At 38.0% G+C, this 19,610-nt stretch overlaps 1 protein-coding gene across 4 annotated transcripts in view; it reads right to left on the bottom strand.

Moving 5' to 3' along the window:
* Window positions 1-18,326, bottom strand: part of SNRNP48 (small nuclear ribonucleoprotein U11/U12 subunit 48) — a 59,214-nt gene extending 40,888 nt beyond the window's left edge. For all 4 annotated transcript variants that reach the window (XR_009211385.1, XM_058432612.1, XM_058432613.1 and 1 more), the window contains exons 1-8: window positions 18,149-18,326; window positions 14,810-14,923; window positions 14,476-14,536; window positions 13,245-13,319; window positions 6,831-7,019; window positions 5,613-5,734; window positions 2,849-2,937; window positions 2,140-2,304 (exon numbers count right to left, since the gene is read on the bottom strand). Coding sequence is in view for 3 of the 4 variants with exons in the window: in XM_058432612.1 (XP_058288595.1) it covers window positions 2,140-2,304; window positions 2,849-2,937; window positions 5,613-5,734; window positions 6,831-7,019; window positions 13,245-13,319; window positions 14,476-14,536; window positions 14,810-14,923; window positions 18,149-18,304 (971 nt within the window). In the remaining variant the exon portion in view is untranslated. The remainder of the gene's footprint in view (window positions 1-2,139; window positions 2,305-2,848; window positions 2,938-5,612; window positions 5,735-6,830; window positions 7,020-13,244; window positions 13,320-14,475; window positions 14,537-14,809; window positions 14,924-18,148) is intronic.
* Window positions 18,327-19,610: the final 1,284 nt, after the last annotated feature.

Raw genomic sequence — 19,610 nt, 5'->3', positions numbered from 1 at the left:
ACATATACACCATGGAATACTATGCAGCCATAAAAAATGATGAGTTCCTGTCCTTTGTAGGGACATGGATGAAACTGGAAAACATCATTCTCAGTAAACTATTGCAAGGACAAAAAACCAAACACCGCATGTTCTCACTCATAGGTGGGAATTGAACAATGAGAACTCATGGACACAGGAAGGGGAACATCACACTCCGGGGACTGTTGTGGGGTGGGGGGAGGGGGGAGGGACAGCATTAGGAGATACATCTAATGCTAAATGACGAGTTAATGGGTGCAGGAAATCAACATGGCACATGGATACATATGTAACAAACCTGCACATTGTGCACATGTACCCTAAAACCCTGAAGTATAATAATAAAAAAAAAAAGAATCAGATCATATGAAAACAAACAAAAAAAAAAAAAAAAAAAAGAAAAGGACTAAGTCATAGGTGGCTTTAAACCTAATTAACTGAATGACAGTAAGATGAACAAAATTACCAAACCAATACAATAAGCTTTAATTCCTGATTACTAGTGGCCCTGGAGAGAGAGACAGGATATTATTTGAGAGCCTAATATTTGAAAGTACTTTGTGTATAAAACTAAATAAGATACAGACCTTGCCTTCATGGAGCTCACAGTCTAGCAGCGATAATAATAACTATTAAGCTCAAGAACAACTATGAGCTAGGTAGGGTGGCAACAAAATGGAAAAGATGATCAGCTCTGCTTGAACAAGTGAGAAAAAGGCTTCAGGAAATGGCTGAGATGGGTCTTAAAGGATGAGGAGGAGTTTACCAAGTAGGCTTTTAAAAAGAGGTAGGCAGCAGAACACAAAAGTGGAAAGGCATAGATGTGGCACAGTGTGGATGAGGAACTCTAAGTAACTCAGGCTGGCTAGAGCACAAGTTATGCATTTCATGGCATAGCAGCAAAATACAAGAAGTAGGTAGGAGCCAGGATCCAAGAAGTCTTGAGAGCCATTCAAAAGAATGTGAATTTTGCCACTGAAGAGTTCTCACTTTTTTTGAGACAGGGTCTCACTTTGTTGCCCAGGCTGGAGTGCAGCGGTGAGAACACGGCTCACTGCAGCCTCAACCTCTCAGGCTCAAGCAATCTTCCTGCTTCAGCCCAAGTGGCTAGGACCAGAGGTATGCACCACCACACCCGGCTAATCTTTGTATTCTTTGTAGAGACAAGGTTTTGCCAGGTTGCCCTGGCTGGCCTTGAACTCCTGAACTCAAGTGATCCACCTGCCTCAGCCTCCCACAGTGTAGGGATTATAGACATGAGCCACCATGCCAGACCGCCACTGAAGAGTTCTATAAGGTGACTATTCACTCTAGCAGTATACAAGGGAATGGAATCATATGCAGTAAGTTTAGAGACAAGTAGAAAAATTAGGAAAATGACCATCATTTCATTAGGAACTGACCAGATGATAAGGAGTGGAAGGAGGTATCTAAAATGACCCCTTGATTTCTGGCTTACGTTAATAGATGACAGCCATCTCTTTAACCAGGACAGTAATGCTGGGGAAAGAGGAGCAGGTTGAGAAAAATGTAAGTTTAGTTCTAGACCTGATGAACTTGAGATCCAGGCACATGCCTTGTAAGCAGCTGGACTACAGAAATAGACCCCAAATGATTTAGATTTACTAATTCGGTATTAATTCATATCTCTCAAGCTATCAAAATTTTACTAACAAGGGCAAAATTGACTGTCAAAATTAAGATGTTCTCTCTGACCCTATATACCCTTATTTGAGGAATTAGCAGGAAAAAGAAAGAAAGAATAAGAGAAAGAGGAAGGAAGGAATGAGCAGAAGAAAGGGATCTAGGAAAACACGTGTTTAACAGTTAATGTCCTGCCTAGACAATACTTTCATATGTCCTGTTTAGGAAGCAAGCAAGTAAGAGATAAAAAAGGGAAAAAAATATCCAATCACATATGTAGAGATCTATGTCACTAGAGTGGTGGTTATTTGAACTGAACTATAATGAATGTTAAGAATCATCGTCAATTGCTTACTCTCCTTACTTTAGCTTATTCTTAAAATCTATTTTCTCAGCATGGTCTACAACAGAAGAACCTGTTCTATTTTTAAAAACTACAGAATTCAACGTTGGATGATGCAGGGTTAGACCCACCTCTCTTTCCTTCTTCTTGACTCACAGTTTTTATCCTTATCTTTATTTCTTTTTCTTTTATGTGGGCTTCTACTCCTATCCCTTCTATGTCGTGAACACTCAGCATCCAAATAGCTTCCCCCAGACTGCCGTGAATCTACTGAAGCTGATCGCCTTTCTTCATTCCTAAAACATAGAAAAGAATGTTAATCAGTTTGTTTTACCACTGGTCTCCAGTATACATACACAGACACACCAGTCTAAAGTGTAATATTCTATATCAAACCAATGGTAGATACGGTGTAAATATGCACAATCTTATAACCCATATAAGAGGACAAATAAACACAGCTCTTAACTCATTTATGCCTGAGGTTGCAATTTTTTTAATTTTTGCAATGAGACCTTGGCGATGACCTTGAGCAGTAGGACATAAATAACTCCCACATGCTTGGTGTTCCCATAATGGAATACTAGGCATAAATGTTAGTATGTTTTGCTATTTAAATATTTCACTAATATGGCTATCCCCTGAAAACTGTCAAAGGGTAATGTCAGAACAACTCTGGTATAATAACCCTGGGCACTGACAACAAAAAACAATAAGCATTTTCATGAGTTTACTGTGTGCTATCAAGGGTTTTGGAAATGCTAAAATTTAACAATTATAAGTTAATTGTTATCTGTTATCACAGAGAGAGTATTTTCACCAATAAAGATAATGACGTACTTTTCAGCATCATCCTCTGCCTTCTCTTGCTCTTCTTGCCAATGATTGCTGAGTTCTTCCATGTGCACATTTATCACATCTCGAATCACCTTGGGAGAGGTAAGCACCGAGCCTCAGGTAAGAAAACTGCTCAAAAAATTAAGACTATAACGCTAGAAAAATCAGTGCTAACAATCAAATATTCACTAAGCACTATGACATAATGGACTGTGGGACTTATGCAGTTTAGAGAACACAGAAAAGGCAACGGTCAAACTGGAATATGAATAGTAGATAAAAGTTTTATAGCAATATTAAATTTGAAGTTGCTGTAACTGTACTACCTTTATGTGAGCAAATATCTCTGTTCTTAGGAAATACATTCTAGGGAAAAAGGGTTGTGAGGTATGTAATTTAACCCTTAAAGAATTCAGGGGAAAAAAATATGTACAGATCAAGATCGAGAGAGTGAAAAATGTGCAGAGAGAGAGAGAGAGAGAGAGAGAGAGTGCCAATGAGAAGCTATGTGGCAAAATGCTAACAATGGGTGATCTGGGTAAAGGCAGTATGGGAGTTCTTAGTACTATTTTTAGTTTTGCAATTTATCTCTCTATTAGAGATTATTTACAAATGATTTTTTTAAAACCTTATAATTAAGTCATCTTGACTTAATCATATGACTTAATAAGACAAAATATGAAACACACAGTCACTTCACAGACACTTTCTGAACGACTATAAAGAAACCTTCAAATAGGTAAGAACCATTTGAAAGTTTTTCCTTTCCTATTTACCCATGCCACCAGGCACAGGGTTAGTCACTGCAGAGGCAAAGACAAAACTAAAATAGGAGCTTACACTTCCCTCATGATTAAATAGAAAATGTTTTCAGAAAAAAGGTATAGGGGACACGGGGCAATCTCAGAAACACTATCATTCAGGCCTGACTGCATTTCTCCCCACCTTAAAGAAACTTTCAATGGCTCTCAAAGTAAAATGGAACAACATCCAAACTCCTTAATGAAGACTTCGAAGCCCTCCAGGATTTTACTACATCATATAGAACCTAGCCTCATCTCTCAGTGGAGAAGCCCTAAGCTCTAGCCACCCTGGGTTACTAATGAGCCTCTGAAAAACTCCTATACTTTTATCTGCTGTTCAGAATGCTAGTTCTTTCACCCGGAAAATCCTTATCCACCACTTCTCCTCCTCCACTATATTCTCCCATGGAAAACCTAAGATATGCCAAGGTCCAACCTAGCAGAGTGACATGAGTCACACACACCTATCTCAAGTTCCAGCTCTCGCGCTTCCCTGGCAGGCCTACAAGCCTCCCTGTCAGCAGCTCTACATAAGCGCCTTGAGGCCTGCTATTTGCACAGAACCCACTTAGCTCAGGCTCCACCACAGAGGAAAGAGTCAATAAGCAGACATTCCTTTACTCCTCCTTGCTTCTCCCTTTCCCTCAAATGCTTCTCTATGAAGCCCTTGCCAATCTTTTATTTCAATTTTTGAAGCTGGGTGATGGGTACATAAGGGTTCCTTAGACGATGCTATCCACTTTAGTATATGTTTGAATATTTCCACAATAAAATATCAACTATAAAACCGTAAAGAATGCTAGCAGCAACATTTAAGCTTGATTACAAGGGTTATGAGACAAGAGAAGAAATAACTGATGAGCCAAGTATCTTAGGGACTATGAGAATCACCAAGGTAGTATGACAGGGACCCAGGTCTCTACTTGCAAAGGTAAGTCTAAAACACAGACTTTAATTGTAAAAAGAACAGCATAAAATTTAGAGCTAAGCTGTGTGGTACAGAGTATTAGTACAATAAACTAGTGATAGATTAGTCAATTAGCACCTCATAGAAATGGTGGCCCTTAAACTCAACAAGATTTAAAATGGCAAAAACAGCATTTCAGGTAAGAAAGTAACAGGTAATAGGGCATGGAGGTAAGAATAATTATATGCAATCAGATACAGTTTAAGAGACACGTTTGACTAAAGCAAAATAAATGCTTGGGAAAAGGAGGCCAGATTATGGAAGGTCTTTTAAATCAGAGAGAAGTAAGAAATAATACGGGAACAATTAGGGAATCAATGAGGAAATTATTTGTAAAGTCTGGGTAAGGTAATTCATATACCAAAAAAATTCATCAACTCTAACGAGCCATTAAATGGCATCTGAAAATAAGTCTAGATATACATCAAGAGACCAATATATAAATAATGTATATCAATACATTTCTTAAGTCCAAATATTTACTAGAGTACATAAAAACATGCTTTCTGCCAAAAAAGATAATAGCTAATATTCATGAAGAAATTGGTGTTTGCATGCATTCTGTCAGTCAATTCTCATAACACCCTGCAAAGATTACATTATTATTATTATTATTATTATGAAAAGGAAACATTCAATCTAAAAAGCTCAAATAACTTGCTCAAGTCGAAGAGCCAATGAGAAACAGCAGAATCAAAATTCAAGGTATGGTCTACCTAAAGCCCAAACTCATGTTCTTACCATGATACCCTACTACTTTCTAAAAAGGAGATATCTTTTAAGGTTGTACAATTGTTTTATATAAGGTTCTTGTACTATGAAAGCCTTTGCCTGCTAAAGGGTGGATCTAGAAGTGATGGAACAGATACAAATCAGGTGTGGCCACCCTGAAGACACTTTCACAAAATTTCCAAAGAATTGTGGAAATTCATAGAAGAGATTTAGAAAATTACCTAAGGGAAATTCTTGTTATCAACAAAGATTATGTAAAACTTACCTCAGTATATGATTTCTTGGTTATGTGAACATTCTTGGCTCTATAGGACTGGCGTCTTCTTTTATAATCTCTTACTTCTGCCAGGATTTCAAGGTAGGATTTTGGACTTTTTCGACTGTTATCTAATGAAAGAATAAAATAAAATTATTATATTCTTCAAAGCTTTTAAATTCTATGAATTATCAAATAAATACATCACAATCCTATATTTTAACCTGTTTCAAAGTAGCACATAAAAACATTCTAAAAATTGTATATTATTTATATACACGGGCTAAGTTTTATATCATTCCTTTTCTCCAGCCATTAGTTGAACATAAGAGTGCTTAGGTACATAGATTAAAGTAACAGCACAGTTGTAATATTCTTACAGAAAGAAGGTACATTTAATGTAAAAGTCAGAGTAAAACCTCAGGTACTGAGTAAATATCCCTCAGTATCCATGAAGAATTTGTTCAGGAACCCCCAAGGATATCAAAATCCATGGATGCTCAAGTCTCTGATATAAAATGGTGTAGTATTTGCATATAACCTACACACCCTTCTGTACACTTGAAGTCATCTCTAAATTACTTTCAATACCTAATACAGGCTGGGTACAATGGCTCACGCTATAATCCCAGCACTTTGGGAGGCCAAGACAGGAGGATCACTTGAGGCCAGGAGTTTGAGACCAGCCTGGCCAACGTAGCAAAACCCCATCTCTACTAAAAATACAAAAAGTAGCCAGGCGTGGTGGCACATGTCTGTAATCCCAGCTACTCAGGAGGCTGAGGCATGAGAATTGCTTGAGCTTGGGAGGCGGAGATTGCAACGAACTGAGATCGCGCTACTGCATTCCAGCCTGGGTGACAGAGTAAGACTCCATCTCAAAAAAACAAAAACAAAAAAACACCAAAAACCTGATACGATGTAAATGCTGTATGAATAGTTGTTAATATACTGTTTACGGAATTATGACAAGAATAAAAAGTCTCTACATGTATAGTACAGAGGCAACCACCCACTTTTATTTTTTCCAAATATTTTCAATCCACCGTTGGTCAAATTGATGGATATGGAACCCACAGACACAGAGGGCCAACTTCATGTCAATATTAAATAATACAAAACCATTTTACTCTAACTCAAAGTGGCCCGACAATTAAATCATCTTAATAACACTCATAGAATAAAACGATAATGAAGAAATGTAAAGCTATGATGTGCATCTCAAACCTTGATTGATTTTGGCAGCCAAGTCTACAAAGAGATCGCTGTCATTTTCAATAATTTGAGAATCAGAGCGCTTTTTCTTTGTCTCCTCAACTACGAAATCATAGAGGGCAAGACGATCAGCTTGAGTTAGATCACAAACAAACCGTTTGTGATTCAGAGGAACTTCAACAGGCAATGAAGAATAAATCCCTAAAGTAAAAATAAAATCACAAGAATAAACAATACATGAAGCATTGTGAACTTAAAATCTAATAATTATCTTTAAACATGTGCTTTAATAATGCAGTATTAACACAAACTTTTTTCATAATCCCTAAGTATACAAAATATCAATCTAAGCAATAAATGACAAACAACAATTCTATCCTGAATGTTATATCCACAAAAAAAAAAATGTATTATGGATGTTTGCTATTCTCTCCAACAATATAAAGACAGATCCCATGGAGGCAGGCAGGAATAATCATAAGGGACAATTTGCTCTAAGAAAGCCTTTTAGGTAACAATTTTTATAGCCATCTACAAAAGTAGGTATCTGTTGATATGCTTTTCCCCATCAAAGTTGGGAGAAAAAATGCTTTTAATAAGTAATATGCATTACAGTCCCTTTGAAAATAAACTATGGAAATATTAAAAACTGTGTAAAAAACATATTTTTGTATGAGACATCAAGCTAGATGGTCAATATTCAAAATATACCCCACTTGTGCAAGGACTTAGAGCTAGGGGCCACAAAATAATTAAGTAGCAGAAATCCCACACCTCCTCACGCCAGGAAAGGACAGATTAAATTAAACTCATTTTAATTTCCTGAGGAGGAAGCACAGTGGCTTAACCAAATTAACTGAAAAAAATTAATAGCAGTGCCCCCTGGTAGTTAGAGAATTTTCTAAAATCTGCTCATTAGTGAAAAAAAGTAAATACAATACCTTGATATGATGTATTAAACATTGAAGAAAATTTTTGTTTTGAGATTCAAATTTTCTCAAATAAAAAAATGGAACTGTAAAAAAAGCAATTTAAAACAATTCTTTCTAGACTTCATTATTCACTAATGCAAACAATGAACGCGAGCTACTAAAGGAATCCTTTTATTGTTTGCTAACTTATTCTAAAGTAGTAACTGGTTCATAGAACAACATAAAATCAGTAGCTCTTTCCAGATACTTGCATTTGATAAAGTCTAACCTCATTAAGTTCCTAGGTAGAGGCAAAAAGAATTCAAATAAGAGCATACTATGAACTAAGCATTACAACAAAAAAGAGGTACTACTTGTCTACATATTAAAAGGAGAGCTGCAGTGAATCTGAGGCCATGGTTTAACACGGCTACAGATAACAATATATGGCCATTTTTACTAGTCAAAGGGTTTTCAATTAATGGGAAAAAAAGGGTTCCCTTTCAAGTCAATTTTATTCTAATTATAGTAGGCATTTCATAATACAAAATTATAAAAACAGCTTTGATAAGCCTAATTCCTTTGAATATAGGCTATAAAAATTTGGGAGAAAAACACAAAGATTAGAAAATAATGATGTATGACAAACAAGCTCCATATAAACCTTTGCCTGTTATTTTTAAACAAAGAAATATAATTTCCTTCTTAAGTTATTTTAGCATTTTCTTCAATTTCATCTTAAATTTCTTTATGATGAAGACTGATACTTAAATTCCTTGTAATTCAACCAAAATTCCAATTCAAGACTATAATATGTGACAGGTATTAAGATAAAGTTTAGAAATTTGAGTGATACTTTTAAAAGGATATCATTTGCAAAAAGGATACTGCATATCTTTAAATAAGGAGTACATTCAGGTTCCTAATTCCTCTTTATACTCACCCCAATTACTGAAAAAGAAAAAGTACAGGAAAGGTTAAGCAACAAACTGCATTCAATTCATTCGGAACATAGATATTTCTGACAACAAAAAGGATAAACATACTTAAATAAACTTATATTTACATAAAATGTAAATTTTCAAAATGCATGTTTCTAAATGATTTAAAGGTACATATGAATGTGCTATAATTATAATAACTCTTAAGACCCTTTGGCTGCCTGTTTTTGCAGGTTTTTTGTGGCAAAATATATATAACATAAAATTTAACATTCTAACCAATTTTTCAGTGTACTGTTCAGAGACATGAAGTGCATTCACATTGTTGTGCAACCTCTATCCATCTCTAGAACTTTTTCATCGCCCCAAATTGAAACTCTAATCTATTGTTTTAATAATGCCAATTCTCATTCTTGTTACTTTTGTCATCAAAGGGGATCTTAAACATATAACATACAACATTAAATAGTACTAGTAGGTGTTGTCACAAATTCAGAATTTTAGGGGGAATTCATTCAGAGTCAATTCCTTAACATTACAGATAAAGAAATTAAGTGTCATAGAAGTAACATGACTTGCCCAAAGTCTCACAAGTGATAGGAACAGACTGGATCTGAAGCCATCCTATCCTGTCTTTTTAAGTTTCTTTGATAGTACACTGATCTTCATATCATGGCCATGACTCAAACACACTTTACGATACTGAAGTATACAACCTGAATATTTAATATTGAAAGAAGATAAGCCACTAAACATAAAATGATTGTTTATGATTGAAATATCTTAGTTAAAAAATTAACCGAAGTAACTATATCTGAAAATAAGTATGTAGATCAAATAGCTGTACGAGCTTTCATAAAGTTTAAGATTGAGAATTCTGTACACTGAGTTTAGGCCTGACATGACAGATGAAATGAAAACATACATATAAAACCTTGTCAAAAAACTTACATTGTAGTGTGTAACAAACAAAATATGAATTAGATGGAGAAATGTAAAATTTTTCATGTTAGTCATTCTCCCTTCAAAGTAAATACATCAATAAGATATTTAAAGAAAGTCCTGTCCTGAGGGAAAAGATCTTAAAATGTCTAAGACATAAGTGAGCCACAAAAATAATCTGTTGAGAAATTGTGTAACTCTACAGAGGATATAAAAAAAATTTTTTTTTTTTTTGAGACAGAGTCTCACTCTGTCGCCCAGACTGGAGTGCAGTGGCGCCATCTTGGCTCACTGCAACCTCCACCTCCCAGGTTCAAGTGATTCTCCTGCCTCAGCTTCCCGAGTAGCTGGGATTACAGGCACGCACCATAGCGCCTGGCTAATTTTGGTATTTTTAGTAGAGACAGGGTTTCACCATGTTGGCCAGGCTGGTCTTGAACTCCTGACCTCAGGTGATCTGCCCACCTTGGCCTCCCAAAGTGCTGGGATTACAGGCGGGAGCCACTGCACCCGGACAAAAAACGATTTTTAAAGAAGGTTAAAGATCATATAAAGTTACTGTTGGCCGGGCGCGGTGGCTCCCGCCTGTAATCCCAGTACTTTGGGAGGCCATGGTGTGCAGATCACAAGGTCAGGAGATCAAGACCATCCTGGCTAACACGGTGAAACCCCATCTCTACTAAAAAAATACAAAAAAATTAGCCGGGTGTGGTGGCAGGTGCCTGTAGTCCCAGCTACTCGGGAGGCTGAGGCAGAAGAATGGTGTGAACCTAGGTGGCAGAGCTTGCAGTGAGCCGAGATTGTGCCACTCAACTCCAGCCTGGGCGAGAGAGTGAGACTCCACCTCAAAAAAAAAAAGTTACCGTTAACAATTAAATCTTAATTTAAGATAGTGTAAGAATTCAAAATCAAAGTTCCTCTTACCTATCAAAAGAACTATTCATTCAAAGTAATTCTTTGCTTTTGAAAAGAACTAAGCTCAATGTCCAAATCTCCCTTATTACCATTATAAAAATTAAAAAGCAGAACATTTTCTAAATTATTCATATATATGAAACTCATCCATTTCATTATCTTAATATTACTTTCTATACATTAATTTTCACTTAGACCATAGAAGCTACCAATTTTTGGGGCTAGGGCTTGTTTAGCATCCATTATCTCTGTCCCTCTCAACAACTCTATGAGAGTTTTGTATTACAGATAAGGAAACAAAAACTCAGTTATCATTATTAATACATGGCCAAGCAGCTACTTTTATTTCTTTAAAACAGGTTTACAAAAAGCAGAATAAACAATGAACAGCACTGATAGTCAGACTCAATTAGTATGTAGAGATATGAAGTTTGTGATATTCTTCCACTTAATCAAGAAAGACATCATAAATAAATTTGAGCAATATCTAGAATCCTAGTCCACAAATTTTACTAAATGTAGGGTTTCTAACAGAAAATCAAACAACTCAGTTCAGAGTTTGTGTCAAAATTCAGAACTTAGTTCTGGATCCACTTTACTATTATCTAGCAGAGGCGAGTTACTTCACTTTTCTGTGCCTGTTTCTTCACCTATTATGGAGGGGAAAATATCTTTCAACTTATCACAAGTTTGTTGTGAAAGAGAAATGCAATTCATAAAAGAGCTTTTAAAAAAATAACCTTTTAAAAAAAATACGGAGGACCTTTAGAACAAACACACTAGAACTTTATCATGTCTCTATCAGATAGAGTTTTTCTTATCTGTAAAATGCAGACACTGGATTAGATGATCTCCAAGTTCTCTTTCAGCTCTAAAATAAATTCAGTAAATCTAACCACTTAAGACTCAAATAAAGTCCTTTAGTATTATTAACCCCTTCAAAAACCAAAAATCTCAACTTTTTTATGGGTACACTACCAGGGGATATGAGTAGAACCAACAGCAGAGGTCAAAAAAGGCTTGACTAGTCATAGCTCAGTAATCTCTCCGAATAAATAAAATGAGAGTCAACTCACTCCCTCAAAGAAAAAAACCTGGAATTTCGCTGACAGGGACAAAAGTGGGAACTTCAAAACAAAAAATACAAGAAATGTGCTTCTGGCTGTTGTAGAGAACCCATGTAACATAGACAGCTAAGGATAAGATGGTCTTCCTTCTGAAGCCACAGTGCAACTCTGAGAAATCAAGTCCAGATACTGGCTTAGAACAGTATTTGGTAAAGATCCTCAATTTCAATGAGGGAGAAAACCAGCCATGACTACAGCCTGGTAAATATAATTCAGCCAGAATAAAGAATGAGGAAAAAAAGGTAAGCTGTCCAGAGAAAGCTACCTACAGAAGGTTCAAAGAAGACAATGCAGAAATCCTTATAAGAGAAGCTGTTCAGGTTTTGGCTAGATGTCATATCTACATTCATCAGAAATTTAAACTTTTATTAACTCGTTTGTCTATGTGTGTGTGTGTGTGTTTTTTTTTTGTTTTTTTTTTTTTGAGATGGAGTCTCGCTCTGTTGCCCAGGCTGGAGTGCATTGGCGCAATCTTGGCTCACTGAAACCTCCGCCTCCTGGGTTCAAGCAATTCTTCCTGCCTCGGTCTCCTGAGTAGCTGGGATTACAGGTGCTTGCCACCATGCCCGGCCAATTTTTGTATTTTTTAGTAAAGACAGGGTTTTGCCATGTTGGCCAGGGTGGTCTTGAACTCCTGACCTCAGATGATCCATCCGCCTTGGCCTCCCAAAGTGCTGGGATGACAGGCGTGAGCCACCGTGTCTGGCCTATGTCTATGCTTTAGATGGACTAAGTTTTCTTTCAATTTCCTAAAAGCTTATGCTTAAAACTTTTAACCTACTCTCTGCTGAGGTTCCCAGGGAGAAACTCTTTAACCCAGCTCTAAAGCTCGGCATGAAAGGATCTATTAATATGAATCCTCTGAAATTATATGTAAAACTTTTGTGTTTGTACTTTTTTTCTGAGAAGGGGATCCCAAGCATTCATCATCTCAAACCAACTCACTTACTGGGTAGCAATCTGAGGGTAGCTGTGGAAACTAATCTCTTTTAGCCTAAGCCTTTTCTTTACACTGCATTTCAACACTCTAAAGAGAGGAAATCTCAGGGTAAAAGAGCCTCACTCAGTGGCATTTATAGATGTTCCTTGACTTACATGGGGTTACATCCCGATAAACCCATCATAAACTGAAAATACCGTTAAGTTGAAAACGCAGCCCAGTGTCTGATAAAAGAATCACTAGTACTTAAAGTCTAAAACCTTGTGATTGTGTATTGTTTTCACAACACCACAAAATTGAAAAAATCCTAAATTAAATAAATCATCATTAAGTTGGGACCATCTGTATTTACTAAATAATAATTTTTTTAATTAGCCACAAGACAATCTCACCTATAAATCGCCAGGTAATTCCAAAGGATGAACCCCTAGCTAAGATAGTGTCCTAGTGAGACTCTGGTGTATCTCAACAGGAAATATCTAACAAATGAAGTTGAAACGAAACAAATTAGCCCAATGTTAAATGTAAAACTTTACCTTTCCAATGTAACAGTTTTCACAGGTTTTTCTTGAAGAAAATTAGTAACATGCTTATGAGAAAAATAATAATAATTTGATTCTTTAATTCACTTAAACTGTAATGCCACTTACTTTGATTGTAACAATCACTGTCTTTCCCAACTGCAGTTCTAGCTTGTTTAATTATCTGGAATTGTGAGTCCTTATCTGTCAGAAAAAAAAATCCATAAATACAATATGACTCATCAGTGACCACAATTAAATTATTAACTGGTTTCTGATCCAAGCCCTTTGGGCACGTGGACAAACCTTCCAGAATCTTTTTTTTTTGAGACGGAGTCTCGCTCTGTCGCCCAGGCTGGAGTGCAGTGGCGCAATCTCGGCTCACTGCAAGCTCCGCCTCCCGGGTTCACGCCTTTCTCCTGCCTCAGCCTCTCCGAGTAGCTGGGACTACAAGGGCCCGCCACCACGCCCGGCTAATTTTTTGTATTTTTAGTAGAGACGGGGTTTCACCGTGGTCTCGATCTCCTGACCTCGTGATCCGCCCGCCTCGGCCCCCCAAAGTGCTGGGATTACAAGCGTGAGCCACCGCAACCGGCCCAGAATCTTAAGAAACATCCACATCCCTGTCTATGAAATCTGAACACAGAATCCTTTCAGATTTATCTACAGCCCAGTAAGTAATCAGACTTCAAGCAGTTCATGCCTATAATTAGGCACGCCGCAGTGGCAGTGACAAACTTTACTGACCAATAATAGCTAACATTCTTGAAGCCTGTGCTGTAGTGGTCATAACTCTGTGACCCTCTAGCTGACTCTAGCTAAGTGCCTGACACTATTCTAAGAATATTATCTATATATATCACTTAATCTTTGCAAAGTGCTATTATAACCATCTCCATTTTATAAAGAAATTTAGGCAACAAACAGGTTAATTACCTCGCTGAAAGTCACATCTTTCATGATAAAAACAGGAGTTGAATCAGGACATTCTTTTCCCAGAGCCCAAGACTGTAACCTCTATATATGCTATGAATCCCTGGAACACATGTCCACCTTCAGTCTCATCCTTCAATCTGTGTCACATGCTCAAATTTTTGTTGTAACTGAGAAAGAAGGTGTCTGCTCTACTATACAAAGCTTTGTAAGGTTTTCACTGCCTATTAATACAAGCCTGGTCTCTAAACTTCAGATTATGTGAATTAGTTGCCTTGTACATTAATTAAGTCTACATTCTCTTAAGGTACTAAACGTCCTTCTTTGTCATAAGCATGCTTATACAATCCATTCTTTTGATAATGCAAAAATGAAAAATCAATATCTACATTAAGATATTTTAAAATTATAATAACTTAATACTTACTCAAAGTAATCGAAGGTATCTTCACATTTTCATAGAAAAACTCAGGATTATACATTTCATCCTGAAAAAAAAAATCTTAGTGTTCTTAAGTATCAGATAATTGACTATTTTAAGACTTGACATAAAAAATAGATTAGTATCACTTAATTATTTCTCAGAATAATTTGTGCAATTAGGAAAGTACCATTCTACCCTTCAGGTAGGGGCTATTATTTTATGTCAGTGAACCTCACATTGTAACTTCCAAAAATTGTGAATTAATGCGTAAAATGCATGACATATATATATATATTATATATATATATATATATAAAATATGGCAAATATATGGTACCTCTTCTTCTTTGGTATAGCCCATTTTCCTCAATCTACAAGATGCCATGTGCTTTGCTAAAGATGATTTAGGCATGTGATGATTGGAATCGTATGGACATATCACAACTTCATCCTATAAAAATCAAACAGAAACAAAGAAAATAGGTACATAATATTTAAATAAATAATTATTACCATTAAATGTTTACCATTTAATTATGTACCAGTACTGTATAGTGCATCCTCTTCTACAGGCCTCTCTCAACCTCCATGTGGTTGTGCATTAAAGAAAAATAAAACTCCTTCAACCCCTAACTCCCTAAATGCCCCATCCTCTCTCCACTCCTTCAAAGCCTAACTCTTTGAAAGATGTATTTACACTCACTGTCTAAACAACCTCACCTCACCTATAACGATTCCTCACTCGTTGCCACCATTACCCCCACTGAAACCAGTCAATAGGTCACTAATAACCTTGCTACTAAAGCCAAAGAACAAGTCGCTGTCTTGTCTTATCTGAACTCTTGGAAGGTCACACTCCAATTGTCCATCTGTGATTCTGACACACCCCTCATGTTCTTTCTACCGCTCTGGCTTCTACTTTGTCTCCTCTAAATATTCTAAATATCTGTCTTCCTTGCTCTATTTGTCCCCCTTTAGATGTTGGTTTTCATGTAAGTATTAATATAACCACTGACCTTTTGCTATTTAATATATGCTTACTGAAAGATCTCAAAGCTACAACTCTCACTATACAGTGAGGACTCCCAAAATTTAGATCTTTAAACCTTGTTTCTCTCCAGTACCATATACTAAAGACACTAAAAGTTCAACACAAACAAAAATAAATTCATTATATTCATCATCTCCCAACCCTCAAACCTATTCCTCTTGTACTTTTCTATTTCAGTGAAAGGTCCCCCTTGCTCAAGCAAGAAACTACTTCTTCTCCCACATCACCCATATCCAATCAATCACCTAGTCCTGCCAATTTAACTCCTAAATATTTCTGAAAATCCCTCAACATCCTCCATCCCCCCTGCCACTTCCCCAACTCAGGGTATCATCAACTCTCTCCTGGAATACAACACCATCTCCTGACTATGCTCGCTCGCTCTCTCTCACTCTTGCTCTCTCTCTCTGCTTCCAGTCTTGCTGCCCTCCCCTTCAGTTTCCATCCTGTAGCTGGTTTGAATTCCAGCTCTGCCACTTACTGGCTGCATGAAACTGGGTGAGGTACTTAATCTCTCTTTGCCTCATTTTCTATTATATAAAATGAAAATAATAGCAGGACCTCTCTCACAAAGTGATTGTGAAGATTTAAAAAAGTATACCAAAGTTTATACACATAAAGGAATTCAAATAGGGCCTGGTACATAGCAAGCATTCAATAAATGTATGCTATTATTTTATTAAAAGGTAAATGTGATTATAATATGCCCTGGCTTAAAATAATTCCATACCTCCCCACTGCCTTCATTAAAAAAAAAAAAAATCTAGACTTTCTAATATGGCTGACAAGGACCTTTAAGATCTGACCTCTACCCACTATCATCATTCTACTCTAAGTCTACACCCTGTGCTCTAGCTATCCTTAACTACTTGAGGCTTCCTGATCTGGTCACTCCCTCGTCTCTGAACTTCTACACATGCTGTTGATGCTTCTTCCCCTCACCCCCCAACCCCCTAGCTAATTCAACTCTTATTTATCAGCTTAGAATTCACTTTGTCCAGGAAGCCTTTGTTGACCACCACTTTGTCCACCACAGCCTATAATAAACCGTACTATAGCAATTCCAACCCCACCCATCATAGACCCATGATAATATAATGGTTGAGTTATCCGTATTCCCCCTCACCACCACCAGACAATAAGCTCTGTGAGGACCAGGAACTGTAACTGTTGTTCACTAAATTTCAGTACTAAAACACCGGTGGAAATCCTAACTGCCATTTACTAGCAGTGTATCCTTCAACAAATTATCACCTCTGTGTCCCTTTCTTCGTCTATAAAATGTGGCCAAAAATACCTACCTCATAGGGTTATTTTGAGTATTAAATGAAGTAATGTAAGTGGCACAAACAAAGTGCTATTTAAATGTTAATACAAGGAATCCAATGTTACTGCAATGCTGAGTAAACAACTTATGGAAGGGTCCGGTAAGCCCCACTCAATGGAATTCCCAGCTTCAAATACCCCTCTAAATGAACATTAAAGATTTTTCAATTTCCTCTGTGCTTTTAATACAATAAATAATGAATGGTATATACAGAAATCAAATATATTTTAAATGTCTCTGAGGAATCAGTCATGTAACTTAAACCCAGGAGAAATTATCACAGCATGGTAAACCCAGAAGTAATTTTAAAGATAATGAATTACCCCACATTGGAGCACTTCCCTTCCTCTCATTCCACCAAAAATACCCCACAAAAAAACAAAAATCACGATTGTTCACTCTAAATACACTTGCCTACATTTTTAAAAAAGCAATTCTAATGTCCACGGGAGTTGCCAGTTACCATCTCTTGGTGACAACCTCTAATAATCCTAGAATTGGTGCTGTCCCAGTCAGAAGTGTCCAATTTTAAGGCATAGAAAGGCGAACTGGCAAACTCCCAGCTCTCCTGACACCGAATCTGGTGCAACTGCGGAATCCATATGACAGATGACAATGCAAACCGCCAATCCCTCTGCAGCGCTCTGAGACACATTCACTTACTTTCTAAATAAATACCAAATCTGCCATTCCCTCCTCACTCAACACATCTTCCTGCAGTTTGTTTGTTTTTTGAGACAGGGTCTTGCTTTGTCACCCAGGCTGGAATGCAGTGGAGGGATCTCGGCTCACTGCAGCCTCGACCTCCTGGGCTCAAGCGATCCTCCCACCTCAGCCTCCCAAATAGCTGGGGCCACAGGCTCGCACCACCACACCCGGCTAATTTTTGTATTTTTGGTAGAGAAGAGGTTTCACCATGTTGCCCAGGCTAGTCTCGAACTCTTGGGCTCAAGGGATCCTCCCGCCTTGGCCTCTCAAAGTGCTAGGATTACAGGCGTGCGCCACCGCGCCCGAGCCCCCGTTTCCTTTAAACTCGAAGTTTCGCGGGAGGAGGGCCGCACTGCAGGTCGATGTGGAGCCTTCGGGAGTCCCTCGCGCGCCCCAGCCCGGGACCCAGGGACATCAGGGTTACTCCACGGCCCGCGGCGCCCGTCGGGTCCCGGGCGCCCATCGCCGCTCTGCACACGGACAAGGACTCCTCGCCCTTCCCTCCGCGGCTGCCAAAGCGGATCTCCCTTCTTCCAGAGAAGACTGCGGGCCGATAGTCCCCGAAACGGCCCCGCGGCCGCGCCCCTCACCTCCGCCGCCTCCTCTTCCCCGGGATCCAGACTATCTAGGTCCCAGCCCAGGGACGCCGTCACCTCCTGCAGCGTCCGGCAGCAGCTTTCCACGAACTCGTTCAGCTCTTCCTGCAGCCGCCGCCGCTCCTCCACAGGTGGAGGCTCGCCCTCCATAGCTGCAGCCCACCCGCCAAGAGGTAGCAGCCGAACTGCAGACGGCGCGCGCGGGCCTCTGGGAGCTGTGGGCGGGGTCACAGCCACCACGTGACTTGAACAGCCTATAGGGAAGCGTCCCGGGAAGGGCGGGACTGTTATTTTGAGAGGCGTTTTCCAATCTTTTCTCTGCTCTTGCGTGCATTTGCTCTGGCCTTTCCTGAAAGACATTCCCTTTCCTCGACTTCCTCAGTAAAAACGGCTTATAGCTACAGAAAAGTTTTAAAAATAGCACAGTGAGCTTTCGTTTAGCCGTCCTTCAGCTCATTGTTAACATTTTGCCAGGTTTGATTTCTCTCCGTCTCTTCTCTCCACATTCACAGCCCCACCCAATGATTTTTGCTGAATTCTTTGAAAGTTGCAGATTCTTCACCCCCAAATATGTTAGCATGCATGTTCTAAGAATAAGAACATTTTCCTGTGTTCTCATTTGCATGTTCTAAGAATAAGAACATTTTCCTGTGTTCTAAGAATAAGAACATTTTCCGCAATACATGCTTAAACCCAAGAAAATTAGTAAGTCCATAAAATCATTTATTATACAGTTCATATTCAAATTTCCCCATTGTTCCCAAAATTATTTCTATAGCAGTTTTATTTTTTCAACCCATAAGCTATAATTATTGTCTCTTTTAATCCAGACCAGCCTCCTTCACCCTCCTTTGTAAATTAAATCATTACGTGTTGTGATGAGCCTAGGCCAGTTGTCTTGTAGAATATCCCTCATTCTGGATTTGTCAGATTTTGTTTCCCTCATGATTAGATTCAGTTTGAGCACTTTTGCAAGAATACTACCTAAGAGATGTTGCCAACTCACAGGGACACATAACTCAATTATATTAGTAATGCTAAATTTGATCACTTAGTAAAGGTGGTGGCTACATCTCTTCATTCTAATAGTACATTTTCCTCTTAGGAATTGGTAAGCAATCTGTGGATTATACCTTGAGTCCATGAGAATACCCTGTTCCCCAACTACTTGATAACAGTCCTTCACTGAATCTGTTGTTACATTAGGAGTTACAAATGATTCCGTAATAGTATCATGCCTTTTATGTTTATTAACTGGCATTCTTTCCACACCTCCATTTTAGTGTTTGCTTCACTATGGAAATCAAGGTGTTTTTAAAGTTATTGATTTAAGGTTTTTTTTTTAATTCAATCTAATACACTCCTTTAACATCATAATTCTTGTTGATGCTCAAATTGTCCCAAATGTGGCCAGTGGAAGCCACATTAAGCCATCTGTGTCTTTCATGTATCCCTA

Source organism: Hylobates moloch, unplaced genomic scaffold (genome assembly GCF_009828535.3).
Source record: "Hylobates moloch isolate HMO894 unplaced genomic scaffold, HMol_V3 SCAFFOLD_20, whole genome shotgun sequence".
NCBI classification, from domain to species: domain Eukaryota; kingdom Metazoa; phylum Chordata; class Mammalia; order Primates; family Hylobatidae; genus Hylobates; species Hylobates moloch.
This window is presented reverse-complemented; position numbering and strand designations above follow the sequence as displayed.